At 40.8% G+C, this 26,508-nt stretch overlaps 1 protein-coding gene across 1 annotated transcript in view; it reads left to right on the top strand.

Moving 5' to 3' along the window:
- The first annotated feature begins 775 nt into the window (after positions 1 to 775).
- Positions 776 to 26,508, top strand: part of DCBLD2 (discoidin, CUB and LCCL domain containing 2) — a 43,482-nt gene continuing 17,749 nt past the window's right edge. The window contains exons 1-5 of the mRNA XM_066340926.1: positions 776 to 884; positions 18,670 to 18,897; positions 22,230 to 22,367; positions 23,532 to 23,583; positions 24,981 to 25,053. Coding sequence (XP_066197023.1) covers positions 776 to 884; positions 18,670 to 18,897; positions 22,230 to 22,367; positions 23,532 to 23,583; positions 24,981 to 25,053 — 600 coding nt within the window. The remainder of the gene's footprint in view (positions 885 to 18,669; positions 18,898 to 22,229; positions 22,368 to 23,531; positions 23,584 to 24,980; positions 25,054 to 26,508) is intronic.

Raw genomic sequence — 26,508 nt, 5'->3', positions numbered from 1 at the left:
CACGGACATGATGCTTCATCAGCACCTGAAAACAACATTCTTTTCATCTGCCACTGAAAAACATGGAGAAAGTGCTCCTTCCCACAATGACGGTATTAGAAAGGTGATTCTTTGATCCTAACAGTGGTTAAAATCTCATCATTTTCAGACTTGAGAGTTCCAGTTTGGTTTTTTTCAAGTATTTATTTCCCACGGGTGACTTCAGCCTTTAGGGGAAGTTCTCCAGTCACACACCGTGAGTGTTCCAAAGCGGGAGGACAAGGGCTTAGGCTGCAATGGCTCGGGACTGAACTCACATTTGCTCGTGGAGCACGACAACAAATTATCCTTTCTATTAACAACAGCAATACTCGCATTTCCGAGGACTTTTGTTCGGGTTTTTCCCATAAATTTTGCCTTAATGTCAACTTCGGGAGGGAAAAAAACCATCTCAAAACCCCGAATTATCCGCAGTCAGCTGGCAGAGGCGGGCGAAGGGGCAGAGCGGGAGTTCAGAGGCCGGCTCCAGGGCACTCGGTGTGCGGCGGTGAGGCCCAGCGGGGCTCCCGGGAGGGCGCGGCTCGGGCCGGCAGCGGCCGGGCCCCAGCTCGGCGGGGCTCCGCGGCCTGGGGCCGGCCGTGCGAGCGGAGGGGCGGCAGGAAGCGGGGCCGCCCCCGGAAGCGGTTGGGCGGCCGCGGGCGCCGGGCGGGCTCTTACCGCACGGGGCTCAGACGCGGCCCGGCGCGGCCGCCCCGCAGCCCGCGATGCCCTGGGACCGCTGGCCGCGCCGCGGGGTATGGTGAGCCCGGGGCCGCCGTTCCCCGCGGGGACCCGGGGAGCGGCCTCGCTGCTCCGCCACAGCCTCCTCCTCATCGTGCTGCTGCGGAGCACCGAGGCACAGAAAGGTGAGTGGAGAGCGCCGGCGGCCGAGCCCGACAGCGCCGACGGCTGCGGGAGGGACACCAGCGCTCCGGGGCTCTGCTGCTGGGAGGGGTGCCCCTCGGCATGGGGCCCTGCCGAACTGTCCCCTCCAACAAAGGGCGGGAGAACGGCCCCGTTTGGAAAAAAACACCACTAAAACAACCAATCAAACAAACAAACCCAACCACAACCGCCATAAGTAGCGTTTTTTCCTCTCCCGCAGTCGCACTGGGAGCTGGCTCCGGGAGGGCTGTCCCCGGGGGGGGCGGGACCGCGGCTCGTAGGGAGCCGGGGCTCGCAGGCAGTGCGGCGTGCCCGGCGTGCCCCGTGTGCCCGGCGTGCCCCGTGTGCCCGGCGTGCTCGGCGTGCCCGGCGTGCTCGGCGTGCCCGGCGTGCCCCGTGTGCCCGGCGTGCTCGGTGTGCCCGGCGTGCCCCGTGTGCCCGGCGTGCCCGGCGTGCTCGGCGTGCTCGGCGTGCCCGGCGTGCCCGGCGTGCTCGGCGTGCCCGGCGTGCTCCGTGTGCCCGGCGTGCCCGGTGTGCCCGGCGTGCCCCGTGTGCCCGGCGTGCTCGGTGTGCCCGGCGTGCCCGGCGTGCCCGGCGTGCCCGGCGTGCTCCGTGTGCCCGGCGTGCCCCGTGTGCCCGGCGTGCCCGGCGTGCTCCGTGTGCCCGGCGTGCCCCGTGTGCCCGGCGTGCCCGGCGTGCCCGGCGTGCCCGGCGTGCCCGGTGTGCCCGGCGTGCTCCGTGTGCCCGGCGTGCTCCGTGTGCCCGGCGTGCTCCGTGTGCCCGGCGTGCCCCGTGTGCCCGGCGTGCCCCGTGTGCCCGGCGTGCTCCGTGTGCCCGGCGTGCTCGGTGTGCCCGGCGTGTTGTTGGTTTGTTTGTTTGTTTAGAGAAATCGACGAGATTTCTCCTCCTCGGATGCAGTTAATGAGCAGAGTTTAGCACTGTGAAAATTACGAGGCACAGTTTGGTCACTTCATGGCAGAAGATCAGAGGATGCCACTGTGACTGTCACTTTGATCATGTGCTTGGGACAAAGTGGTGGGAGTGAGTGTTTTGACAGAATCTTGAAACTCACGTCTGGATTTAGGAAGATTTGTGTTTTTCAGTTCCACTTGCTTCTTGCACTGGTCTTGAATCATTTCAGAAACTGTTTTGTCACATAACTTTCTCTTTCTTTGCATCTCAGAGATGGAAATATGGTTGAAATTCAGAAATACTGCATTTAAATGCACAAAGAGAATGGGAACTATATGCACTCAACTGTTTTTGCATCTAAATTAAACATTGAACTAATTAATGAAAACTAATTAATTGAATGGGAGAAGTTCAGTGATTTATCCATAGAGCAAGGTAGTTGTGTAAACGGCGCTTTTCCTGTAATTTCCAGCTAATGGCATTTAAGTATGTTCCTATACAAGTACAAAACTAATGCTAGTAAGCATTTGGCACAGCTGGGTTTGTTTTCTGGTAATTAATAATGGAGCAGGAGAAGACCCATTTGCTTTTGAGAGGAAATTGGGCTATTTTAACATTTAGTCTTTTGAAGGTTGCTGCTGGATGAGGCAGGCAGCGGCAAGGTGTTATTTCACACTCTAGGAGCATCATGCTTGTGCTGACCTGGCACTTGTCTGACCGTTTGGTGAGCAGACTGACTTTGTTATTGTAGGAGAAAACCGAAATAGCTGTGGGGGTAGGGAAGAGTCATCATTTACCTGCAGGTGACTGGGTCGAATTGGCTCGCTGAATAGTCAGGGGTGTGTTAGATGGGGTGGGACCATGGAGCAAGAAGTGGCGCTTGTGAGGACAGTAGGCTTTTAGTGAAACCAAGTACAGAAAGGTAAAGAGAAACTCTAGTTAATGCTTAAAGTTTGCTCATAAGTCTCACTTTTGAGCAGGAAGGGAACTTCTTTATTGACAGGCTTCATTTTATTTGCTAACAATAAGCAGAGCTTGTTTTGAGGTGAAGGACTCTGGTATTGTCAATTGCAATGTTTCAAAATGAGAAACTGCTAGAGCTTCTAAGAAGAGTTATGCTACTGAGAGACTGTTTCCTTGCCAAAATATTTTCATTTATCTTATTCCAGAGAAGGTTGGGGAGCCCATATGGTGTATCTCTAAATGCTTGCATAATTCTACTTTGGGTAATGGAGTCCCATCTAGAAATGAAGCTGCTGTCTAGTTCTTGAAGGTCTGTGCAAAGTTATTGCTCGATTAGGCCATTAAATGTTTGAACACGCTTCTAAGAGAATATCTTGATTGACAATGGAAGTAACCACGAGTTGGGGAATTCCGCAATTAAAACTGCTTTTAAGCTCATTCCTAAAAGTACAGTGAGTGATACTATGTTGGAACCTACCCTCATGCATTATGTTAGAGAGGCTGATCCTGTGTTAATAAGCAATTGTTCATTTTCTTTTCCGGTGTTCAGCAGCTCTAAGCCTCACATACAACATGGTATTTAAATATTTTTCTGAGGATACTGTTTTCATATCTCACGTGCTTTTCTGCAGAGCACCTTCCTGGTATGAACTGTTTTAAAAATAAAATTATTTTGGTCAACGTGAAGCTTGTTTTTAGTACTGGGTCAAATGGTGCTTCTCTCCTTCCAGACAGCAGACATTTGAGAAATGAAAAAGTGCAGGTATTGCTGTGATGAATATGTTTTTCACAGTAGCTTACTGTATTATCTTGTCAGATTCAAGTGGAATTTTTTTCAGTCTATCATATTTAAAATTGTTCAGTGTATGTAATTCAGAATTCCTTGGTCAAGGATTTGAGCTTGAGTGTGTTGCTGTCTTTGAAAATTATGAGCATTTTGTATTAGCTGTAACACCATCAAGAAGTGCCCTGTGCTGCATTTCATAATCTTGTGCCTTGGGGACTGTTCAGCTGATGGCTGTGCAAGTCAGCTCTTGTGGTTTTTGAAACAGCTGTGTAGTGGTTCTGGCTCCTGGTTACAAGGAAATTTATATTTGAAAAATACTTAGAGGGTTGTTTTTTTTTTTTTTTTTTATTTTCATGTAATTAGTCAGGTGTGAATGAAAGCAAGCCAGCAGTTAAGCTTCCTGCTCTTTGTGGATTGCATTTTGAGGAACAGTGCTCTTAGCAGGTGTTTAGGTATTGACATAAGTTTGGTATGGTCTGTTCATTAGCTAAGTTTAACCTTTTTTTTTTTTTCTTTAATTTAGAAAAACATAGCTACAGGAGCAATAGTTGCTTACCTTTCAACAAAGAAGTTGAATAATGTGTCACTAATTCTGAAGGTGTGAAGCTTGTAGGGTCTGAGAACTTTGTTACCACACAAACTAGTTTGGTAGCCATCTGCTGGGATTCCTAGGGGATACCAACCTACCAATAAAACTGGGAAAAAGTGCGTAAATTTAAAAGGAACCTTTTGTTCTGGAGCTGATTCCCCAGTGACATGAAGGAGATTTATTTGCAGTCTTTTTATAAAATAGCTAGTGCTGGACGCTCATATTTGAATGTGATTCCCACATTTTGTTCTAAACAAATAGCTGCTCGTCAGGATGTTGTTGCTCAAGTCTCACTGAAGAAAGCGCAAAAAAGTGATTCACTACTGTAGTTTAAGAAAGTTTGCTTCGGTGTAGCAGAGGAAAATGATTTTTTAATGTCTGGTACTGTTATTGTCGTCTGAAAAGTGAAGTTGAAGAACTAATGGCTCTGTGCAGGTTGAGCCTCATGAAATGCTTTTCCATGGCCTTGTGTTCTGGGGCTTGGCCGCAGCACTTGTGGATCATTTGTGTGTTCCTGTCTCTCCGCTGCTCCGAGCCGTGCTCTCCTCTCTGCTCGTCCCCCTGCCAGGCGCTGGTGGCCCTGGCTGCGGCCAGTCCAGAGCCGGGCAGGTGCCGGTCCATCGGCTGTAGTCTGGGGAGAAGGAGCCGGCCAGCGAGAACATGGCTCTAGCGACATATCCAGCTGCTGAGCAGGATGGGGGAGGCTGCAGCTTCTCCCTCAGGGCCCTGGAAGAGATGACTTCCTGCCATGGCAGGGGATGCCCATTGCAGGTGTGTCTTCTCCTGCTGCAGACAGCTCCCGGCACGTGAGTGAATATAAAGCACTTTCACACAGCCGTGTGTCACATGAGCCATTGGCATGTGCTGTCTTGCACACGAGTGCTAGTTTCCATTCTTGCTCAATTAGATTGCGTGGTGTCTCACTGCCCATTGTGTCCCTTGTCCTTGGCTGGGCTCCTCTGGAAGGAAGGGAGTCGCAGCCAAACCCAAAAGGAATTACTTTGATTTAAAGGACCCTCAGATCTTTGCATGAGAGATATATTGTCCCTCAAATTACCATCAGATTGTTTTATGAGGAGGAGGGCAGTGCTCTAATAAACTGTTTAGCTTTTTTAATGGGACGGTTTTACTTCAGAGTCAGAGTGTTTTGAAAATGCAGTTGTGCAGTTTGAGGATTCAGGGATTGGTTCCATTTAGGCAGGAGTGCTGAGGCAAATCCCTTTCATCCCTGTGTTGAGAAGTATGGAAGAATTTTTCAAGACCAGGTGTCAAAGTTAGGTTTTTCAGGTTTTCTGATGCTCTGTTTACCTTCTAGCATTGCACCTTGAAGATAGATTTAGAGAGGAGGAACAGTGCTGTAAAGAATTTCTTGGAGGAATGTTGTTCCTGGAGGGAAGTGAGCTGGTATTGGAAGTACAGATCTAAAAAGAGTGAATATTCTTTGCTTTTGAAAACAAAAATCTCAGCAACGTTATTTTTTCTCCTGCAGTTAATAATAAGGAGCCTTATTTGAAGTGAGTATGTGGATCTGGTGGGCGAAAGGTACATCCATGTGTTCTGCACAATATCCTGTCTGGGAGGCTGTCTCCCAGTCCTGCCTTGGTTCACAGCTCATCTGGGAGCCTGTTGAGGTCGTGCTAGCCTCAGCCATTCCCATTCCTGTAAAGAATGCAGGAATCACCCTTTTGTGTGAATACCCTCTGGACCTCTCATACTCATAAGAATGTACAGCATTTTAGATTTAAGTAGAGAGCATGTTGGTTTTATATATATAATTATATGTGTGTGGCTATAAAAATCAAGCATCTGAGCTGGTGTAGAAAAAGCAATGTAAGTGTTCTTTCAGAAGCTTGTGTGCTTGTTACTGTGTGCATCTCAAGCCAGTGACCTTCTAGCGTGTTAGTGCAATCTTTAGGAAAATTATTTTTCTGCTATTGAATGGAGATGTTCAGCTTTCAAGATTTTCAGGAATGTTTTCTTATGTTACTTATGTAAGAGCAAAATAAATGTCTCCTTTCTCTGCAATTCTGCCAACCTGCTTTATGCTGTGGGAAATGATGCATTAGGTTATTAATGCCATCTCTGCTGTTCTGTGTAGTTTCAGTCGTCAGCTGGCTAAGGGCTGCCTTAAATGCATCAGCTTTCATAGCTCAGTCATCAGTTCAAATGCAATCCTTGGTGGAATTGCTGCTGTATTGTGAAATGTTTCTATATTAGTGATTTTATCCGTGTTTTGAAAGGCTTTTAAAAAAGCCATTGCCTGTTGCCCCCACTTTTATAACTGCACCATCCTGTGCTTTAGGGAAACCTTGAATTTGTTTTGTAGTCAAAGTATTTCCTTTTCCTCCACCATTTTCTGATTGAGTTGCTTTTAGATTAATTCCTCTAAATCAAATACTGTGGAACATTCAGGGTCTCCTTTTATTTTAAAATAGTATAAGTTGAAACCAGTGTCTAAGCATAGAGTGTGCATTTGTTACTAAAATGAAGTTCAGAGGAGGTGGAGAGGCAGAGTGGGAATAATATTGATCTAGAAGGTCATGTGGTAGCTTGCATTAAGATAAATTTTTCAGTCCTGGATGTTTTTTATGCAGAGTGGTGGGTTGTTATCTGTGAAGCTTGTTCATTAATCAGCAAGGCTATGAAATATCAGATTTTGCTAAGCTACGTCCCTTGCCATCTATTACTAGGGGCAAACAGCTTGAGCTGTGCTATTCAGTCTGTTTGAGCTTGTTGCTGTATAGCCAAACAACTTTATGTTGTTTGACACAAAAATTATATTTGAAAAATCTAATAGTGACTTGACATTTGGACCACAGAATAACACTGGTTTTGAAAGTGGCTTCTGGTTTATGCGTTTTTTGTCTAGTGCCTGAAAAAACCCCAAAAACCTAAACACCAGCCCTTGGATGGGTAAGAAGTGTTTAAGCTGTGCTTCCTTTCCAAGCATGTAATTTCTAGTGTTTGCCTGCATGACCACTTACTTTCCCTTGGTGAAAAGTTGTAAGAAGAGAACATTTCTTTACGATTGCTAAACTCTTCAAAAATGAAATTAAAGCAGATAGTCCATGCTTGTTTAGCTATCTCAGTATTTCAATCAACAGGATTGTGAATTTGTAACACAGTCTCTTGGTACTGCTTACGGATTTGAATGCTTCTTGTTGGCATTTCTTCAAAATCTCTGTGCTTGCAGTTGTCACTTCTGTTTGGGTTATATTCTTCTTTTCTCTGCAAATACTGAAACAAAAATAATGTTCACTGAGTTAGCAGTCTGTAGGGTTTAGACCAGCATAGCTGGTGGATTCTGAAGCTCAGTGATTTGTTGTCTCTTTGATTTTTGCTGAGTTTAGCTGCATCCTGAAAATCAAGCATATAAGTGCTTAACTTTGCAATGAGTGACAGCTTGTACCTCTAAATGTTTTGTTGCAAGTTTGCAGTGAGACTGTGATTTGAGTTGACCTCTCTAGCTATGAAACAACTGGAATATATTTGCAGTAGCGATATGAAATGCAAGTCCACCAACCATCAGAAGTGTGAGGATTCTTAGCAGCTATTGGCAGTTGCTTCTAAAAACGTACATTCTTTTGAAGAAAAAGGATTCCTGGAAGCAGGATGTGTGTCAATGGGGACTGACTACGTACGTGTCAGACCCGTGCTTGTTTTTAATGGTTGCTCACATGAGGAGGATGTGTTAGCCTGGTCACTGGTCTCTGAACAAAAGCTGTTGTGCATTGCGACTCAGGTAATCATTATTTCCCTGCAGTTATTTGACTGCTGGTCTTAAGAAGCTCTGTTCTCAGTATCTTACTGAAAATGTGGGCTTCTGTCCTGTTAGTAGACGTTCCATGGCTCTTGTTTTCGGGTGGTGTCACAGTGAGGAGGTCCCGGTTCCATGCCACGGCTGCGATAGTTGTGAACACTGGTATCGCGGTAGTAAATGCTGTTGTGGAAGATGAGCCAAGCCTCTAAACTCAGTTGTGTCATTCTTGGCAATACCAGGACGTGTGTTTTTAAGAATGTCTTAGAAACATATGGGGTGGAGGTGGGGGGTTGGTTTTGTATTTTTGTTTATTTGTTTTCTTCCCCAAGTGTTTAAAGCATGCTAGCTTTAGAAATAGTTAAAAAATCTCTCTCTCAAGATGCCTTTGCTCAAGTCTGAAAACTTTCTGGAAAGAAATTCAATGCAACTTCCTGAATTCCCCTCAGTTGGAATAGTGACTAGCCAACTCTAAGTCAAGGTATACAAGAAATCATACTTTAAAGGACCTTTCTGCTCTTCAGTACACTATGAAACCATCATTGTGTAAAGTGACTTAAAAGTTAGGATCAGACAGGTTCAAAATTGGCCCTTTTTTCTTTTTGAGAGTGGGTCCAAGATTTTGGTGTAGTTTTCCAATATTTCTTCTTTTTTTGTTGTTTTTCAGGAAATACTTCTCTGGCATTTTCTTTATGCTAGAGCTTGTCTTTCATTGGCAAAACTGTATTACAGTAGTTTTGTTAATTGTAGTATTAAAGAAAAGAGCAAACAGCTATTTTAGTGGTGTGGTTTTTTTTTTTGTTGTTTTTTTTTTTTTTTTTTTTTTGTTTTTTGTTTTTTTTTTTCTGTGTGGATATCTTTGATTTTGTTAACATATGTCATTGTTCAGTAAAAGTTTCAAATTAGTGTATAACATTTTAACATTCTTCATGATGTGACAACTGAATTCAGCCAATCACAGGAGACTGCTTTATTAACCATATTCCAGATGATAACCAAATGATCATGCATCATTTATGAACTGAAAAGTAGAAATAAAATCAATGGTCATATCATCTATATGCTTTATTAAACACTCCTTCCCACTTTACATCTTCCTCCCAGATTTTTCAAGTTTTCTGAATATACTTTTAGCTCAAGGAAGAGGTCTTGTTATCTAAGATTGGAATATTATCCATCAGAATGACAATTCTTGCCAGCTGCTTATCTTTGGATTCTCACTCTTGCTGGAATTTGATGGATTGTGCATGAGGTCACATGGATTCTCTTTTAAATTTTTTCCCCAAAATGATTTTTCTGGTAGAATCACTTCTTAAAAACAACCCCTCTGATTTTCTTCTTTCTTTACTTTAAGTGCTGTCAGAGGTAATGACTTGATACATCCTTGTGAATACTATTAATGGTGGAAAAGGGAACCTGAAAAGCTTGACATGCTTCTGGAAATGGTTGTGAGCAGATAATTTTTCTGTCATGGTTTCGAAACAGGAGGATGCTGTAAATGCTTCCCAGTGTGATGCTGTCAGTCATAACCCTGTTTATTGTCACCTGGCTTTTAATCAAGGTTTATTTATAAATGTTCTGTAAAATTATTCCAGATTTGCAAAAGGATAATTATTTTTCATCCCTCAGTACCATTTTCTCTTCCTGTTCAGTGATCCATTTGTGATTTTCCGAAACTTAGATTGTGCCATCACAAGACCTCAAATGTTGCTTAACTGTGAAGAGGAAATCATTTCAGGTCTCTTAATTGCAAATTCTTGGAGTAAGAGTAGCTATTGGCAGTGCTCAGTTGCAGCTTTCGCTGTTAAAGGATAAAACTGAACTGTTTTAACAGTTGTGCCACAGCTTTCTTTAGTTGCACTCCAATGTAAAGTTAAAAATGCAAAAAATAGGATATATGAAGTGTTTTAATCAATGACGACTTGGCAAGACAAGCCAATTGTATAGCTCCATGCATGTAAACATGGGGCTTTTTTCTGGAGAGAAACCTCCAGGAAACAGGAATGAGGGAGGTGAAAGATCCTCAGTATCTTGAGTGGAAAGATGAATTACAGTGGTGCAGTTTTGTGTGGTTACTCTGCAGAGTTCAGAGCTTTTGCCTCTGAAAGGGTAGTGTACCACAGAGATATAGCACAGATGCTGAGTGTGTTGTGCACGTATGATTGCCTGCAGGACTGCTCAGGGTTTCATAGCTGGCAGCTGCTGCATCTTCAGCAGGACTGTAGCCAGTTAAAGCCCATATCTGGTTGTTTTAAGCTTGCTCCAGAATGGTTAAGATAGGGAGAAAAACATCTTGCCTTGTTTAGTGTGGTGGAAGGAAGCCACTGGTGCTTAATTTTTCTTTTGCAAATCTGAGAGTTTTGTGATAAACCAAGAAGCCCTAAAGCTCATTATCTGTTCAATTCTGGTTTTGTGCAGTTGTGTACAGGTGTCAAAGTACATCTCGTTATCACAGGGGTGGAAGGAGGAGTGCATTAAAATGAATGCTTTTGAACACTTGTGTACTAGGTCTAGTGATGATCACTTTTTGTCTTTTTCCAAAGTAGATTTGAAAATTTCAAATAAACCATTTACATTACTTTATATCTTCATTTTTAAAGAGATGTTTTCAAGTTCTCCAGTCCTCCTACACAAGGCATCACTTCCTCCTTGCTATGAAAAAGGTACAGCAAAGATGATGGGCAAGCTTAAAGCTTGCCACCTGAAGCTTCCCACCGTGACTTCCTGCATGCTCTCGCTATACTTTTTATGATAAATTTGGCACTTAAAAGACAGTGATTCAAACATTTAAATTTACTGTAATCATCCTAGTCTATCATCTTGTTATTCAGTAATATGTAATGCTTATTGTGTCGGGTGTATTCATAGAGAGTCAAACGTCTGGCAAAATCTTTGTTTCAATGGAATATCTACAGCGCAAAATTAGGAATGAAATGCCTTTTAGAACAGATTGTATATTAAATTTTATGATGCTAGAATGAAGCCAAGTCATTCAAAATGGGAAAACTCCAAACAGTCCCTGTTGTAAGTTTGAAATTAGATTAGAAAATTAATGTTAGAAATCAAGATGATGCTGTATGCCACCTACACCAGGAGAAAGAACTGCTGGTGCACACATGTGGAGTGGCACTGTTTAATCAGCTGGATGACAACCTTTAAAAGAGGGTTAGAAATATATTTAAAATCTCAGTTCTTGGTGCAGCTGTGGGGTGCAAATAATGACAACTGTGTTTTGAGGTTTTCAGTGACAACTGTGGTTCGAGGTTTTTTTTTTTTTTTTGAAAGTATTCACACTTATTTATGTTCATTCAGGTACCCAAACCAGGAGTTTCCTCCCTGCCAGCTTCCATGGGTAACAAAAGCTATTCTTTCCTGTCCCTGCCTTGTGTCTTCTGCATTGTTCTGGCTCCAGTGGCTGGTGGGCCATGCGCATCCCTGGCGCAGCAGAGGGCAGCTGGGATGGGACCCTGGGCTCAGAACTGGGGTGCTGCCCAACAGGGGTACAGTGGGCACTGGTGCTGGGTGGGGCAGGCAAGGGGCAGCTGCTCATGAGAGTCAGTATGGTGCTGCCACCATGGATCTGCAGTTTAGGCTGTGCAGTCTCATTTATGAACGGAAAAGGAAGGGGGGAAATGTTTGGTGTAGTGTTAATTTAGCATGTATATGATTGGAGAATGCTTTGCCTCTTAGTTGATGTATGTGAGGCTTGTGAAATTTAACATGGTCCTAGTGTGGCGAGGAGTTTGAAGAACTTCCAGGAGGTTTGAATCCCATTCTGACCGTTGCTTATTCTCGTTGTGTTTTGTATGACTGTCTCTGTGTTATTTTTCATTTATTCATCATCTGTGTTTCTGCTGTGTAGCACTTAAAGCACTGAAGCACAACATTGTTTATTTTTAAGAAAGTGTTGGTGCAGATTGCAAAGTAAATGCTGGGAAGTGGGCATGTGCCAGCCAAAGAAAGACACAGAGCATGAGCTGTCACTGAGAGTCAGCGTGGGCAGCAGATCAGAGGGGGCTTCTGCATTATGTACCATTGGGCACACATTCCTCTCACAGACTCCTCATGTAAATCACTTGTCACCATGCCTGGCCTGGCTTTGTGGGCTCTTTTGGCCAGCATACTGTTAAAGCAAGTCATAGCTGTCCCTGGGGTTTATACAGTTTCCCTGGCATCAGTAAGTAAAAGCTCTGCAGCATAGTCTTACACAGCTGATGTCTCTTCTGTTCTTTTGAAGTAGTCAGTTTTGAGTTCGTACATGACAGCAGAGGAAGCATGTACTACCTGCTCTGACAACTTAATAATTTTAGATAATTTATTTTAAAATGTTATTGTATTTTGGATGCTAAATTTAGGATTCCTAAGTGTTACTCTTTTGTGTAAAATTCAGTGGCTGAAAGCTAAGACTGGAGTTCTGGAGAGGATGATTGTAAAGCTGCGTGTACAAATTAAAATAATTAAGTGCTAATTATCACTAGCCCAGCACGTGGCCTGTGTTGTAAATGAAAACAGTAAAATTTTGTTGGAATGGTATATTAAATTTTGTACTTCTGCTGTAATAACAAGAATCAGTCTCTGCTCTGTCCCCCTCCTGTCACCCCACTGAGCTGCCAACATTTTGAAAAGCAAAATGTTTACTGTGCTTTTGTCCTGTTCCTGTTTTTGTTAAACCTCATCCCCTAATTTCCTTAGCTGTCCAAGGATGCCCCACAGCAGGTAAATCAATCCAGGTGGAGGCAGTCATAATCCCAGCTGCCCTGCCTCTGGCAGTGGCACCAAGAGCTGCCTCAGAGAGTTGGGTTGATGAAGCCTAGCACTGTGTGGTGGCAGTGGGTTGGGACACTCTCTGCAGCCAGCTTGGCTCCTCAAGCCAGTGCCCCACTCTTGTGACTGCTCTTCCAGGGCTGGGATGGTTTCTTGCTCTCTAGTTGGCGTTCAGGGTTGTTTAAAATGCAAACATGTTGGCAGTGCTGGTGAAAGAAGCAGTTGCTGGTGTCCCCCTTCTCTCACATTGTTGTATCCCCCTGTCACAGAAGGCATTGCTGCATATGCATACTCCAATAAACTGAAGGGTTGCTCTAGGTTAAAACTTACAGCTGTTTTTATGCCAAGTCCCTACTCTGGTTGGCCATGTGGCTGCATAAATGTTTGCCTCCAGGACCAGGAAGGGTGTGAGAACATGTGGCCAAAAGTGAGAGGCAGACAAGGCTTGCTTTTGTGTGTGGCTGTGCTAATATAAAGTGCCTTCAAGTGTTTATTGAGCTGTGGCCTCACTTGTGGCAGTGTGGGATATTTTATGTTGTGAAACATCTGCAGTGGGATGAAATGCCCAAACCAGTGTGTTACTGAGGCAAATAAAGGGCATTAAGATCAAAGTGGACTGTGTGCTTGTTGGCTTGTTAAGAAAATTAATTCTGACAGAGGAACGGATTCCTTCCTGAAGAACATCACTCTGTGGAATTTGGCAGAAACAGCAGTGAATTTGGAGGACACAAATAAGGGCATTTGAAAATACTTGAAAAGGCTATTTAGAATTTGATGTCTCTGATTTAATTCCTCAGTCTTTCTTGTTAAAGCGGGCCAGGAGACCTGCTCCTTTGAAAAGCCTTTATTAGTCAGCTCTTTAAAGGGGGAACTCGAGGGGTCGCCTGCGCCGCCGCTGCTCCTGTCGCCGCCCTCGCTCCTGTCGCCGCTGAGGATCAGGTGTCAGTCGGACCTTCTGCTCTCGCCGCGGCACAGTCGGGAGCTCCGATCTCGCGGGAATTCCCAGGCAACTCCACTGGGCTCGTGTGGTCTAGGGGTGTCACTTCTTCCCAGTCCCTTTGTGGTCGTGGCGAGGCGGCAGAAGCAGAATTCAGTCCCTAGGTAGCTGAGGGTCTTCTCGGTGTTGTAGTGTCTCCCTTTTATCTGGATTTTGTGCTGGGTGGCGGCTTTTGGGTCCGTTTGCCAGCAACTGCACTTCGGTTTGGAGCGATGCACCATGGAAGTCCTTGGATTTTCCTATTAGGCGGGGCCAGCAGTTCGAGGAGCTGGTGGGGAATGGGGACAGCCTAGCCCGACAGAAGGGGAAGGGAACCTGGGGTTTTAGAGGGGGTATACAACTTGGAATAAGGTTTTGAGGGTACAAATTTTGGTACAAACAGCATAACTTTCTTAACAGACAGGTTACAACTGGCATAACATTTTAAACAGCATAACCTTCCTAACAAATGACAGACTGTGTCAAAAATGGGAATTTCTTACATTTTATTCATTTCATTTCTTATCCATGGAACTCTTTTGTTCTTTGTGTAAACTTTTAAAAGCAGAAAGCAGATACACTGTCTTTTAGTGGCATGCTGATAAAAAAGTAGGGACATGCAGAGCTCAGGAGCTGGACAGAAGAGGAGAAATAGTAATGCATTGAATCAAAAAGAGTTGTGTATTTGAAGTTAAAAGTAATGTTTTACAACACCCTTTTTTGCTTACATGATTCTTACAGATTTGGTTCTACCTTTGCTTAGTTAAAAAAGGTTTAATTACGTCCAATATTTAGTCACAAACATACTGAAAATAATAGCTAATATATGTAAAATCTTCTCAGGAAATCCACTGGTTAAACTGAGTGTTTAAAAGGCAGTGCCACGTGTTAAAACCGAGATTGGTGTTTTGATATACATCATTTATACTTTATAGATTATAATATTGAACTGTGTAATGTCTTTATCTTACACTCCTCTCCAAGTAAGGAATAGGAAGGTATTCACTGCTCTAAAAAATTATTTTGAACGTGTTTTGATAATGAGAACAGGTTTAGCAGTCACTAACAGCAACTGTTCTCAGGGGGGAAAAGTTCTGACAATTGACTTCTACAACTACAAAGTTAAGGTCGTTAAGTTTTTTATTTTTGTGGGTAGTTATAACTTATCACCCACTCCTGCATGTTCAGTATTCTTTCATTTTATCAAATTCCACATTTTCTTCAATTATCAAAATGCTGTGGATTTGGTATGTTTGTATTGGTCCAAGTCCTCTATTTTGTTGATGTAAAGAACTTGTCTTTAAGAAGTTTTCAGTCATCTGTATGATTGCATCAGACGTCAGTGTGCCCTGGCTGGGGGGTCATGAGCTCTGTCGGGAGGGTTGGTCCAGGCTGCATTCAGAGGTGCCTGCAGGAGAGATGGGTCTTGCTCCTGATGCCAGCAGTCTGCCTTCCTCTGCCAGCTGCTTAAGAGGTGCCCATGTTTCTAACACAAGTTTTGGTGAAGAGCTGAGTTTTTCCTCTTGGCCGTGAACTTGATCCCCAGGACATGTGGAATTGGATGGACATCTGCAGACTCTCCAAGTGTCAGATGTGGTGTCTGCACACGAGTGGTCTGGTGCTTCTACAAAGGGTTTATCTGTCCTGCAGGTGCAGGAGGTCTGTGGTATGACAGGAGTCTAAAAGAAAACTGGAGACTTGTCCAGCTGTGTACTGACAACAGAAGTTGTCAGCCCGTCCAGGAATAGTTGATTAGGGAATTGATGTCTCTCTTCCACGTGTTTTCAGATATTCCTCTCTCACAGATTAACAGAAGCAAAAGATTCTGTGGCACATAATGACTTGCAAGTGGACAAAGTGGAGACTGTCCTATATACGCTGCTGTACTGCAAAGAATTTTTCTTGGAGAAATTGCTGAGTATTGCAGATTGCTCCCCTGCTGCTGGATGTGTGTATGTGTCTCTGGAGTTCATCAGTGGTGTTTAAATAAAGTGTGGCAGAAATGATGAAGCAGCATGTTACATGGAGAGGCTCAAGAATTGCCCTTTTATAGCACCAGTACAATAAGATGTGAGTTCATTGTTCTGCAAGTTTCATTGGAATTGTGATTTTTAAAATCTTCCAGATAGCTCATGAATGATGCTGCAGCCTTTGGCAGACTGTATATGCCATGGTAATCTTCAAATTCTTCAGACATGAAGTGACTGGCATTTCTGTTATCACTAACCTAAGTGAAATATAATAAAAATATCTCAAACGTCCATTGAGAACAAGCTGCTTTTAAAAACTTCATAGTAAGATGCTGCAGTTCAGCACAACTTTTGATTTTCTTTCCCTACCTTTCTAGTATGGTTTGACAGCAGCAGGTTCTTTAATATAGACAGAGGAGTTCATGTTTTTAAGAAAGCCTGTAACAAAAGGGAGGTTTGAGGTTCGTGTTTCCATTAAATTGTGTGAAGCAAATAAGAGAGTTTTTCTCTCTAGCCATGGGAAACAAGAACTGTTCCAGACTACGAGGGGGTAATGTTGTCATTTTTTAGTGATTTTTAAAAGAAAAGGCCCAATGTATTTTTAAAACTTGAAATGTTTTGTTTGCACTTTCTCATCTAAATGTGTTTAATTGTTTTGGAGTTCTTTTGCTTTTCTCATCAGAAGGTTGTGCCCGTTCATCATGCACAGTGCAGGTATTGTTTCATGCTTGAGACAGCTGAACAGCAAGCTAGCAGAGAGAAGTGTTTAAATAAATGTTAGATGTGATATTTTCTACTTTTCACTGGAGAAATTTACAGTTTAGGTACATTTTGGGTCAAAGAGGAGACCCAGGCTTTCCTTTGTCTTTGATTTCCAGCAGCATAGGCTTAAGATGCAAAGGGTGGGGAAGAATGAAAAATACAGAATCATGTGCATTATTGGTGTTTCTGGGTTTAAGAAATAGTATTTGTGTGGTGACTGCTTTGCAATTACAGGCCTATTAAAATGAGAAATTATTAACTTCTGAGCATGCAAGGATTTTTATTTTCCTTAAAATGCACTCAGAACAGTGTATCTGCCCTTAGAGGTGAATGCTACTATGATTTCATAGTCAGAAGGCCCCTGTGTAAGTGTATGTGCAAAGTATTTTCAATCTGTGAATGAATAAGCAGTTGTTTACCGCATCATGGGACGCGAAGAGCAGGGAACTGGTAAATGGCTCATTGCTTTTGTTTAGGACATCACCTAAAACTGACTGCTGCTTGTGTTGATAATTATTTTTATATCTGCAGTATAAAGAGTTTTGAAATGCTAACCCCATATCACCATGAATGTATTTGTTGGTTTTGTTGTTGTTAATGTAATAAATTCCATGCATTTTGTAACGTGTATGGGTATTTGCTTGTGAAAAGCCATTTTACTGGAAAAGGAATCCTTACTGTTAAGTGTTAACATATTAAGACTAATCAGAAATCTGACATTTGAATGCTTAGCTAATAAACCAAGGCCATACAGGTTCTGCATAATAAAGCTTTCACTTCTCTTAGGTTTATAACATGCCTTTTGAAAGAAACCAGGATTATAATGATACATAAAACATGCAGTTTAAGTTACTTCTTTATAATGTTGAACAGTGGTTCCTTGCGTTAGAAAAACTACAGCTTGGAAGAGTAATTTATTGGGTGTCATCCAAATGAAAATGATATTTGCTGTGGGATAGAACAAAGTGTTTTAAAGCAAATTGCAGTAATGAAAACATGGCTGAAAAACAGCTTCACAAATAGAAGTTTTCATTTTATTAAGCAGATATTCCAGTTAACTTTTCCAAGGATGTATCATTTTCTTTCCAGACTGCTAGGAAGATAAACAGCTGTCGTTTGTATCTGCATCAGTTTATAATTCTGTGTATACTAGCAGTACTTTGGCTTTTAAACCATGCAGCTATCTTTCAATGTGCTCAGATTATAAGGAGAATAGTTTTTGTTAGCAGAAATTCGGTGCATTTGCAAACAGATTAATCAGACCTAGTTAACTTCATCACAGGGGTTTGTTTTTTTCCAGATCACTTCAGTGTGTTGGACTTACTTTTCCACTCAGTCTTATATATAATACATTTAAGAATTTTGAAATTCAGTTGAAATTTTTAAGTATATGTGCAGTTTTTGTACTTAAAGCTCAGCTTACCTTTTCATATTTAATAGAGGAACTACACGTGTTATTGTGTAATATGAAACACTTTCAGGTGTCAAAACAAATTTTTGTCAATAGGAATCATGGTGATCAGTGTGAATGTTACTCTTAGAACCACTGACATTTCTAAACCAGCACAGAAATTCTTACACTTTTTGTGCTGCATACTGGGGGCATTGCCTGTGTAGCTGTTGGGTAATTGAATTTATCAGTTTGGTCTTTATAATTTGATATTGACAATACACACTTTGTGCTATTGTTTTCCATTTGTTAAACAAGTCAGTTCTAGTACTGTTACTGCTGTTTAAAATTAATACTCAGATGTTAGGTAGAGGGCTTCAGGTTGGAGTCACGGCAAGTTGTGAAAAATTGAGTCTGTTCTCCAAATAAGAGTGAATTGCAGTATTAAAATAGTGGTAGAGGACAACATATTAGCAGTTTGGTAATAGTCAGAGCTATATTTAATATGCTGCATTTTATTTGCTGTTCATTGACTTTCTACTTCTTTTTCATTGTGTTGTGAGTGACTTTATGGTGAGTTGGTAAAACCAATGGACTCTTGTTTTATTGTCAAGTTTCTCTGTCTTGACAATAGGGACACTTCCTGTATTGTCCATGCTGCTTTTTAAGTTATTATGGATCAGTGATCATTATGGATCTCACTGACGAAGTTGTAGCAGCTGTCTGGTCACCTGTGATGATAAGCTAAGCAGAAGGCAATGGTGTTGAATGGTATTTTGTCACCATTGCTGTGTCACTTGCATGTGAGTTCCCTTGGAGCTTTCCATGGTTGCTGTGGTGTGCTGTGAGGCTTTGAAGATGAATGTGGGAGCTGATTTCTTGCTGTTCTTTCCTAGGTGACGGGTGTGGACACACTGTGCTGGGCCCTGAGAGCGGGACCCTGGCCTCCATAAACTACCCGTGGACCTCTCCCAACAGCACAGTCTGTGAGTGGGAAATCCGTGTGAAGCCTGGGCAGCGAGTTCAGCTCAAGTTCGGGGATTTTGATATTGATGACTCAGATTCCTGTCACTCCAGTTACCTGAGAGTTCATAATGGCATTGGCCCCAACAGGACAGAGATAGGTACGAGCTTTAACTATCACTATTTGAGGACTGTCGTCTTGTATAGAATCAGGTGTGCTCTTGGTACTTCTGTTACTTTTTAACAACAGCTGTATGATAAATGCAACATGGATCCTATGATAATCTTTGATTTTTGAGATTCTCAAAGGAAGCTCCTCTGCAGTGGGTTTTTTTTCTCAGACAGTAGCTTGCAAAGTTCTTGTAAGCAATGAAGACGGAACTGTAAAACTGGAAGCATCTTCACTTTAAAAAAAGGAGCATATATATATATAAAAAATATTTTATGTGTATATATATAAAAATATAAAATATGTATAATATATACCTGAAATGCCTTTCTTTTTTTATGGATTCACTCTGATTTGAACTGTTCATCTTGGTGGTGTTAAAAAATGACAAGTTTAAAAAGGTATTTAGTCCAAATATCCTCTGTCTTCTGATAATGTTCTTGGTTTAGTTTTTGTTCTCTTCAGGAGTATTTAATGACTAGAAGTCAGTAGGTTTTTTTTTCAAACAGCAGTGTAATGTTGTCATCTACATCAAGGTGTATATACAGGCGTTTTAAGACTCTTGCGGTTACTTTGCATAAAGCTCAAAATAAATTGTCATTCTTTCTTCTCTAAAATTAGTTGTTATTATGCAGATTAACTTTACTTTCTTTCCTAAAGCTTTAATTTGGAGAGAGAAAAAGAGGGATTTATTTCACTGAGACTGTTTTTGTGCAGTTCAAATGCTGATCCTGCTAAATTGAGTCTCTTGAGTCAGCCTGCTAAAGAGGCTAGTGGAGTGTTGGGTTTATTAACCTTCTTTTCCTAGGTAAGTGTGTGTGAAAATATGTGCTTGGAGCTGTTGAGCCAGACTTGGTCTAAAATAGGAAACACTGAATGCCTTAAATGGCAAGGAACGTCAAGTTCTGATAAGTCTATTACTCACTTTTACAAGGGACTTAATGGGTTCGAGTAAATTCCTGCTTCATTTGTTGCCCTTGCTTTTCAGCTGTGGCCTGCACAGTATGTTGAGGAAGTGTGTATGTTGTTCTGCTCTTAATAAATTAAATCACAGGACAAACAGTGATGTTAACAGTGGCAAATACAGATGAGGCAGGGTTGGGTTTTTTCAGGTTTGAAGCAACAGACCCTGGAGAGATTAAACAGTGGCTTGAATTTTCTTAGGAGAGATCTGGACTTATCCTGAGTTTTTCCATTCAAGACTACTGCCATGGTCTAACATTAAAAAAACTTCTTTTACATAAAATCTGAAATTCTTTTCAGATTCTAGTCAAATTCTAGTCATGCCTTTTTTAACCCCAAATTACTTAAAAGTTGGCTGGTTAGATTAAAAAATAATCACTGAGAAACAGAAAGGGTTTCTTATGAAGTTTTTAAGGGCTAGTGCTTATTCCAAGCCTGCTTAGTATTTACCAAGAAATCAAAAGAAGATTCAAATGCTCAGTGTTAGGTTTGTCTCTAGAATAAGTAAGATCTAGATGAGTTTATAAGATTTCAATACAGTCAAATCACTGTGCATCTGCAGTCAGATGTACTAATTTAAGACATGAGAGTTCCCTCTCCTGCTGTATTGTTACTTTACAAAAGCACTCAGGATCCTTCAATGCATAAGTACAGACGAAATAGCAGTATTACATCTTCTGTACATACAGCTGATAGAGGTGTTACTGCAGTCATGCTCTGTGCATTCCTAGTGCTTGCTTTTTAAAAGATTGACAAAAATCAGCCAAGAGGCCAGGGAAGAGTTAGAAAAATGATTTATATTTTCAAAAGCATGCCTTGCCATGAATCATAAAGTGCATCACTCTACAGTTTGTCAAAGGCTGTGTGTCCATGGGGGAAGCAGCACTGGAGAGTTTATCCAAACTGGATTTAAATGGCTTGCACTGTGTATTTGCCTGAAGAAGGGGATAAATGGTGTTTTGGAAGGAGTCTCGTGATGGTTGCTCACATAACAAGATCCAGTGGCTAAAAAGAGAACTTAAAAAAGAAACTTTACTGGTTTTTATTAGAAGATACCCTTGCTTTGTTAAAAACAAACAAACAAACAAACTGAATAAGCAACATATAGAAAGCTCTGAATAATGATAGGAATTTGTATTCTAACTTCTATAATTTTTCAAATTATTTTGTTAGTGTTTGGGAGTGCAGTTCACTTTTTAAAGAAAATTGACATACATATTATATTTATTTTGTATTGTATTTGTTAAGAACTATTCCTGCAGAACCATGTTACTCTACGTTAGTATTGTATTCCTCTACATTAGTATTGTAATTTGCCTTTATTTGAGAAAGTAGTCTTTCCTTTTTCTGCTATTTTACAATATAGCAATTACCTGCTCATTATGAGGAAAACAAGTGGAATGATGAGCTGAAACAGAGGCACTGTCATTTACTGCTGGTGATTATTCACTTTGCTTATCCAGTGCAGAATCTTAAATAGGCTTATAGATGGTTTCTGCAATGTCAAATTATCAAGGTAGCTTGTAGAACAGAAGATTATTTTTTTAACAAGCTAATTAACTGGTCAGTATCTTTACTAAAGCTTCTAGTTAGTAGGACTGGAGAATTCCATATTGCCTGGGGTCTGTTTAATAGACATTCATCCATAAGTGTGACTTGATATCAATTCTAGAACTTCACAGGGCAAATACTGTCAGTATCTGTGGAGTCCAGCAGTTAAAAATGTGTTATTTTTGTTAATTTTGTATGGCAAGAGAAGTACCCAGGTGCAGAACCTTTGCTATATTTTTTAGATGTGACAAAATAGAAATTGAACTTACTGGTAGTGTATCCTAATGGTGTTCACATATGATATGATGTCTGTATGGTACTGCTGAAATGCAGTGAGCTGTGCCTGCTGCTGTCCAGAATTAAGGAATGTATGTGACAGAAACCATGGAAGAGTCTGTGAGGAAGAAGTGCTCCAGCGCCTTTGGGAAAAGGAGGGATTTTTTTTCTCATTTGCTTCTCTAGATGCTTCTCATTGTCCTAACTTGATCCTTTTCCTTGAGAAACTCCTCATGTTCTTTGAAGCTCTTACTGTGGAGGTTGTGAATGGGATATGGTCACATTTATCTGTAGGTACTGGGGTATGAGAGACCGTTGACAGTGACAAAACAAATCTGGAACTCAGTCTGCCATGTGCTTTAATTGGTCACTAAGCACATTATTCAGTGTCATGCTCATGTATTTGCTTTTGAATGTACACCAGAACTAATGTGAGTCTACACTGCAGACAAAATAAGAGGCTGGAAATTGAGTAAGATGCTAATTCCCTGTGTTGTTTCAGACCAATATTTGTTCTCCTCCTTTCCTCCACAGGAAAATACTGTGGGTATGGCTTTCAAATGGATGGTTTAATTACTTCAAAAAGTAATGAAGTCACAGTACAGTTCATGAGTGGAATTCACACTTCTGGACGTGGATTTCTTGCAGCTTATTCAACCACTGACAAATCAGGTATTTATAATTATTTGGTAATTTTTCTCTACTGGCAGAATTAGACCGTTCTAGTAAAAACACAGAACCAAGTAATTTACTCCCGCATTCTCACGAATTAACTTCTAAAGATTTGGTCCACTGTTCATGATACCTCTGTAGCAAATTCGACTGCCAGTTACTTTAAAGTTGCTGTAGCTTTAAGGAAATGATATCAAAGCTTACCTTGAACAGCAGAGTAAAAATGTCAATTTTCTGTTATGAATGAAAGAACTGCTTCAGATTCAGGAGAAAACGCATTTTTTTTCAAGCAGTAGTTAAGGTGGCAAACAAGTTTTATTATCAAACTCTGTATTTTATACAGACTAACCTCGTGGAAATTTTTATTTCAGTAGCAACATCCTGTACTCCCTTAGCTCAACATGATCTGCTGACTAGTTTTTTGTCTTTTTATTGTTTTTTTCCCCCTGATTTTGATTCTTTTAAGCCTCTGAAAGAGGTTGCTGTATTTGTTTTGCATCTCCTCCTGCTCAGTGTAAAGTGAGTAGTACATGTGGTGTGCAAGGAGATGGAGGGCAGCAACTGCCTCAGAATGCAAAACTGCTATCTGGAAGTTATTCTAAAAAAGACCAGATAAAGAGTTTCAATTTTTAATTTTGTAGGGTTTTTGATGCTTTCCTTTCTGAATTTTGGACTGTATGTGTTGATACACAGAAGACACAAACACGAAATTTGTGGTATCAGTCATGGATGCCAATAGCACATCATTCTAACAATTTGTTCTCTGTGGTGCTTGGATTCAGCACTGCAGAACTGTAAAATGATAAAAACACAGGCCTCTTTAGCTTTTTAATTTTATTTTGTGAAAAGAGCATGTGTTTCTGTTTCTGATTTATCTCTGAGATACGGCTATAAATTAAAATTAGGCTGCACAGAAAATGAATTTTTATAGAATTATGTTGTGTCATATTGTCAGTAGATTTTCCAGTTACTCAGACAAATTAGCAAGGTTCTACTGTAATGCAAAATGTGTTGCAAGAAAATTTGGTAGGAATGTGATTTTTTTCATTCTGAGACTTTTGGTTAAGCCTCAGAGGCTCAAATGTATGTATTTGTGCACTTTAAAAAGCATATTCAAGCTTGTTTTCTTTATCATCCTCTTGACCTAACATTTTTTCTTTTCAGACTTAATTACCTGTTTAGACAATGCAAGTCACTTTTCCGAACCAGAATTCAAGTAAGACTGATTTTTACCTGTTTCCCTTCCAGTCTCTTTAATGAAGTAATTTTAGTGTTTCTACTTTGCTTTGTGACATATATCTGATGCAGCTTGAAAATTGGCTGTCCAGAGGACCTGAGACACAAACTAATTAGGGTTAGAGTGGAAGAATTTTGACATTGGCACTCCTCCTTCCTCCTCCTGTCTATCCCATTTGTGTTATTTACATGCAGTATACAGTAGAACCTCGTTAATTTGCACTATCACATAGGAGCTAATATCTCATTTCCACAGAAAGAATATTGCTTTTATAAATATATTATACCAGGTACACAACTTAATTAGTGACATTTGTATTACAGTTACCAAAGGAGCACTAAATGATGAAATGTGTTAGAAATTGCAAACCCATTTCACAGTTTGGTGCTCATTAATGAGGTTCTGTGGGGACACAGAATGCTGTATATTCTGAAGGGGAAAGTGTGTCATTTCCCTGTTGTCTCCTTCCTCATTTCCATCTAAAGCAAGGGCAATGTTTAAAGCTGCAGACTATTGTGGAGTATCTAAGCTTACTCTTTGGAGAACTTAAACCGTGGCAGCATGAAACATTTCTAAGTGCAATCTTAGCATTTCTCCTTCATTTTCCCAGGTTCCAAAATAGGGCTGTAGTTGTAGGTTCTGGCCTTAGTCAACATGTGACAAAGTCTGTGAATCCCCCTGTTTTCATGGAACCTACAGCATTGCTTCAGCTGTTGCTGAACTGTGGTGGAAACACTGATGAGTTTACTCCACTTTACTTTTAGCTCTTGAAGATGTAATAATTTCATGTGTTCAGTATGAAATGGCCTTAGAACATGAACATAGGCTTGCTTGAGTGCTGGTGTCTTGCCTCTTGCTTTTTATGAACTGCTGGTTATTTGGCCATTTTTTTTATGATCAAAGCATTGCCAAAAGTTTTTACAAAATAGCATTACTTCTCAGATGTTTTATTTAAGGATGCAAAACATAGATATGCAGGTCTCTAGTTCACAAAATAAATTCATTAATATTGTTACTTGTATTATATTCATTATATTGTTACTTATATGGCTTTGAATTCACAGGAGCCATGTTGTTTTCATATTATAAAATGCTGGCTTTATTAGTTCATCATAGTGAGACTGGAACTGTACTTTCAGCTGAGACTTGTTTTAAAACATTTTTAAGTGTCTGTTCTCCTGTTGTGTACTTGTGAGTATTTTGGATCTGATTTGATAAGTCTTCAATTAGGAGGTACCCTTACATAGTAGTACATGAATAGCAGAGTGTTGTAAATCATAAAAGTTGTGATTTATTATGAAAACATAAGTTTTTTATAACAGTACAAAAGTTGTAGGTGCATACATATCCTGACTTCTTATTTTGTTCTCTTTCAGTAAATACTGTCCAGCTGGATGTGTGATTCCTTTTGCTGATATTTCAGGCACTATTCCTCATGGATACAGAGATGTAAGTAAAAATACCATGGGCTCAAGTGAATTTTGGTAAAACACATGATGGATAACGCAAGTCAGTTGTAGTTGCTGGCATTTGTTGTGCTTCCTGGAAGCTGGGATTTGTACCTCCTAAAAGTGAATGACATGGTATTAAATTTTTAGCACTGGTGCTAAATGACGGGTGCTTCAGATGTTGCCATCTCCAAGAAGTGGAGTAGTGTAGTGGAGTCTCAAATACTTTTGTAAGTCCTGCAGAGAAGGGTAGATCAGTCAAAAGAGTGGAGTTTTTTCTACTTCCTGCTTTCTTTTTGTTGGTTTTCTCAGGCTGGGAAATTGAGATTTATAAAGAAAGAACCAGTTATTTTAATGACGTCCTCTGACACTGTAATGCTTCTTTCAGCAGTGTCTCAGTGGTTGTCTTAATTTTTGTTAACACTTGAGAGATGAAATACTGTATATTCTCATCAGCTATAACATAAGTTGCAACACAAAGTTAATACTGTAACCGTAGTTCTATAAATTGGTAATGAGCATCTTTAATAATGTACTGTTTACTTAAAACACTGCAAAAAAATATACAATATTTTTCTAATGTAAGCCTTTGCAGGTCAATTAATGAACTTGCCATAGGCTGGGAGGATGTTTGCTTTCTTTATTTTTACGTTATTATGATTTAGTCTACTAAAAATTACATTAAATCCCTGGTTTTTATGGTTTTTATCTGAAAATACTTTTTTAATAAGCCCTTACATCTAGCACAGGGGTAAGACAATGTAAAAATGTTAGTAACCAAAGTTTTAGTGTTAAAGTGTGCCTGTCTGTTGTTTTTTGTTTTTCCCCAAATATTTGTGAATCCCAGGCTACTTACTTAAACACTCAATCCCATGTAAAAATCTTACACAGTGTAACTGTGTTGTTTGTTCTGGTCTGCAGTGAGTCCAAACTAAGTGGCTGCAAGGTAATTTTTGTAGCTAGTAACAAGATGAAATTGATTCTCTGCCTCAGGAATTTGCTGCATCTGTAGGAGTTCTGCTTGTTGGGAGTTTTTTGCCAAAATCTGGAACATTTGTTTTCTATGGAGTAAAAGGAAACATCTTCCGAAGGAAATAAATGCCCTGTGACTGACTTCCTGTATCACTCAGAAAAGGCTTCTCAGAAGCCTTTCACTCACTGTATACTCTGTCACTCAGAAAACTTCCAGAAGTCAGGTTGTGAGGAAAGAAATTAAATTTTCCAGGACTTTAGACTAAGTTTCAGGTTGAGGTTTCTCATACATCTCTTTGAAATGGATGGGAACTGTTTGCTGCTTTAAAAAAAATACTCAAAATCTTGATTTTTTTTTTTTCTCTGTGACCCTAATGTTCAAAGTCCTTGAGGTCTCAGAGCTCTCACTGCTGACATCTTGTGAGCAAGGAGGAGAGAGCTGCATCTCCTGCAGAATTTTATGCTGTTACTTTAATAGAAGGGG

Source organism: Sylvia atricapilla, chromosome 2 (assembly GCF_009819655.1).
Source record: "Sylvia atricapilla isolate bSylAtr1 chromosome 2, bSylAtr1.pri, whole genome shotgun sequence".
NCBI lineage: Eukaryota > Metazoa > Chordata > Aves > Passeriformes > Sylviidae > Sylvia > Sylvia atricapilla.
Note: the sequence above shows the minus strand (reverse complement) of the source record. Positions and strands in the feature narration are given on the sequence as shown.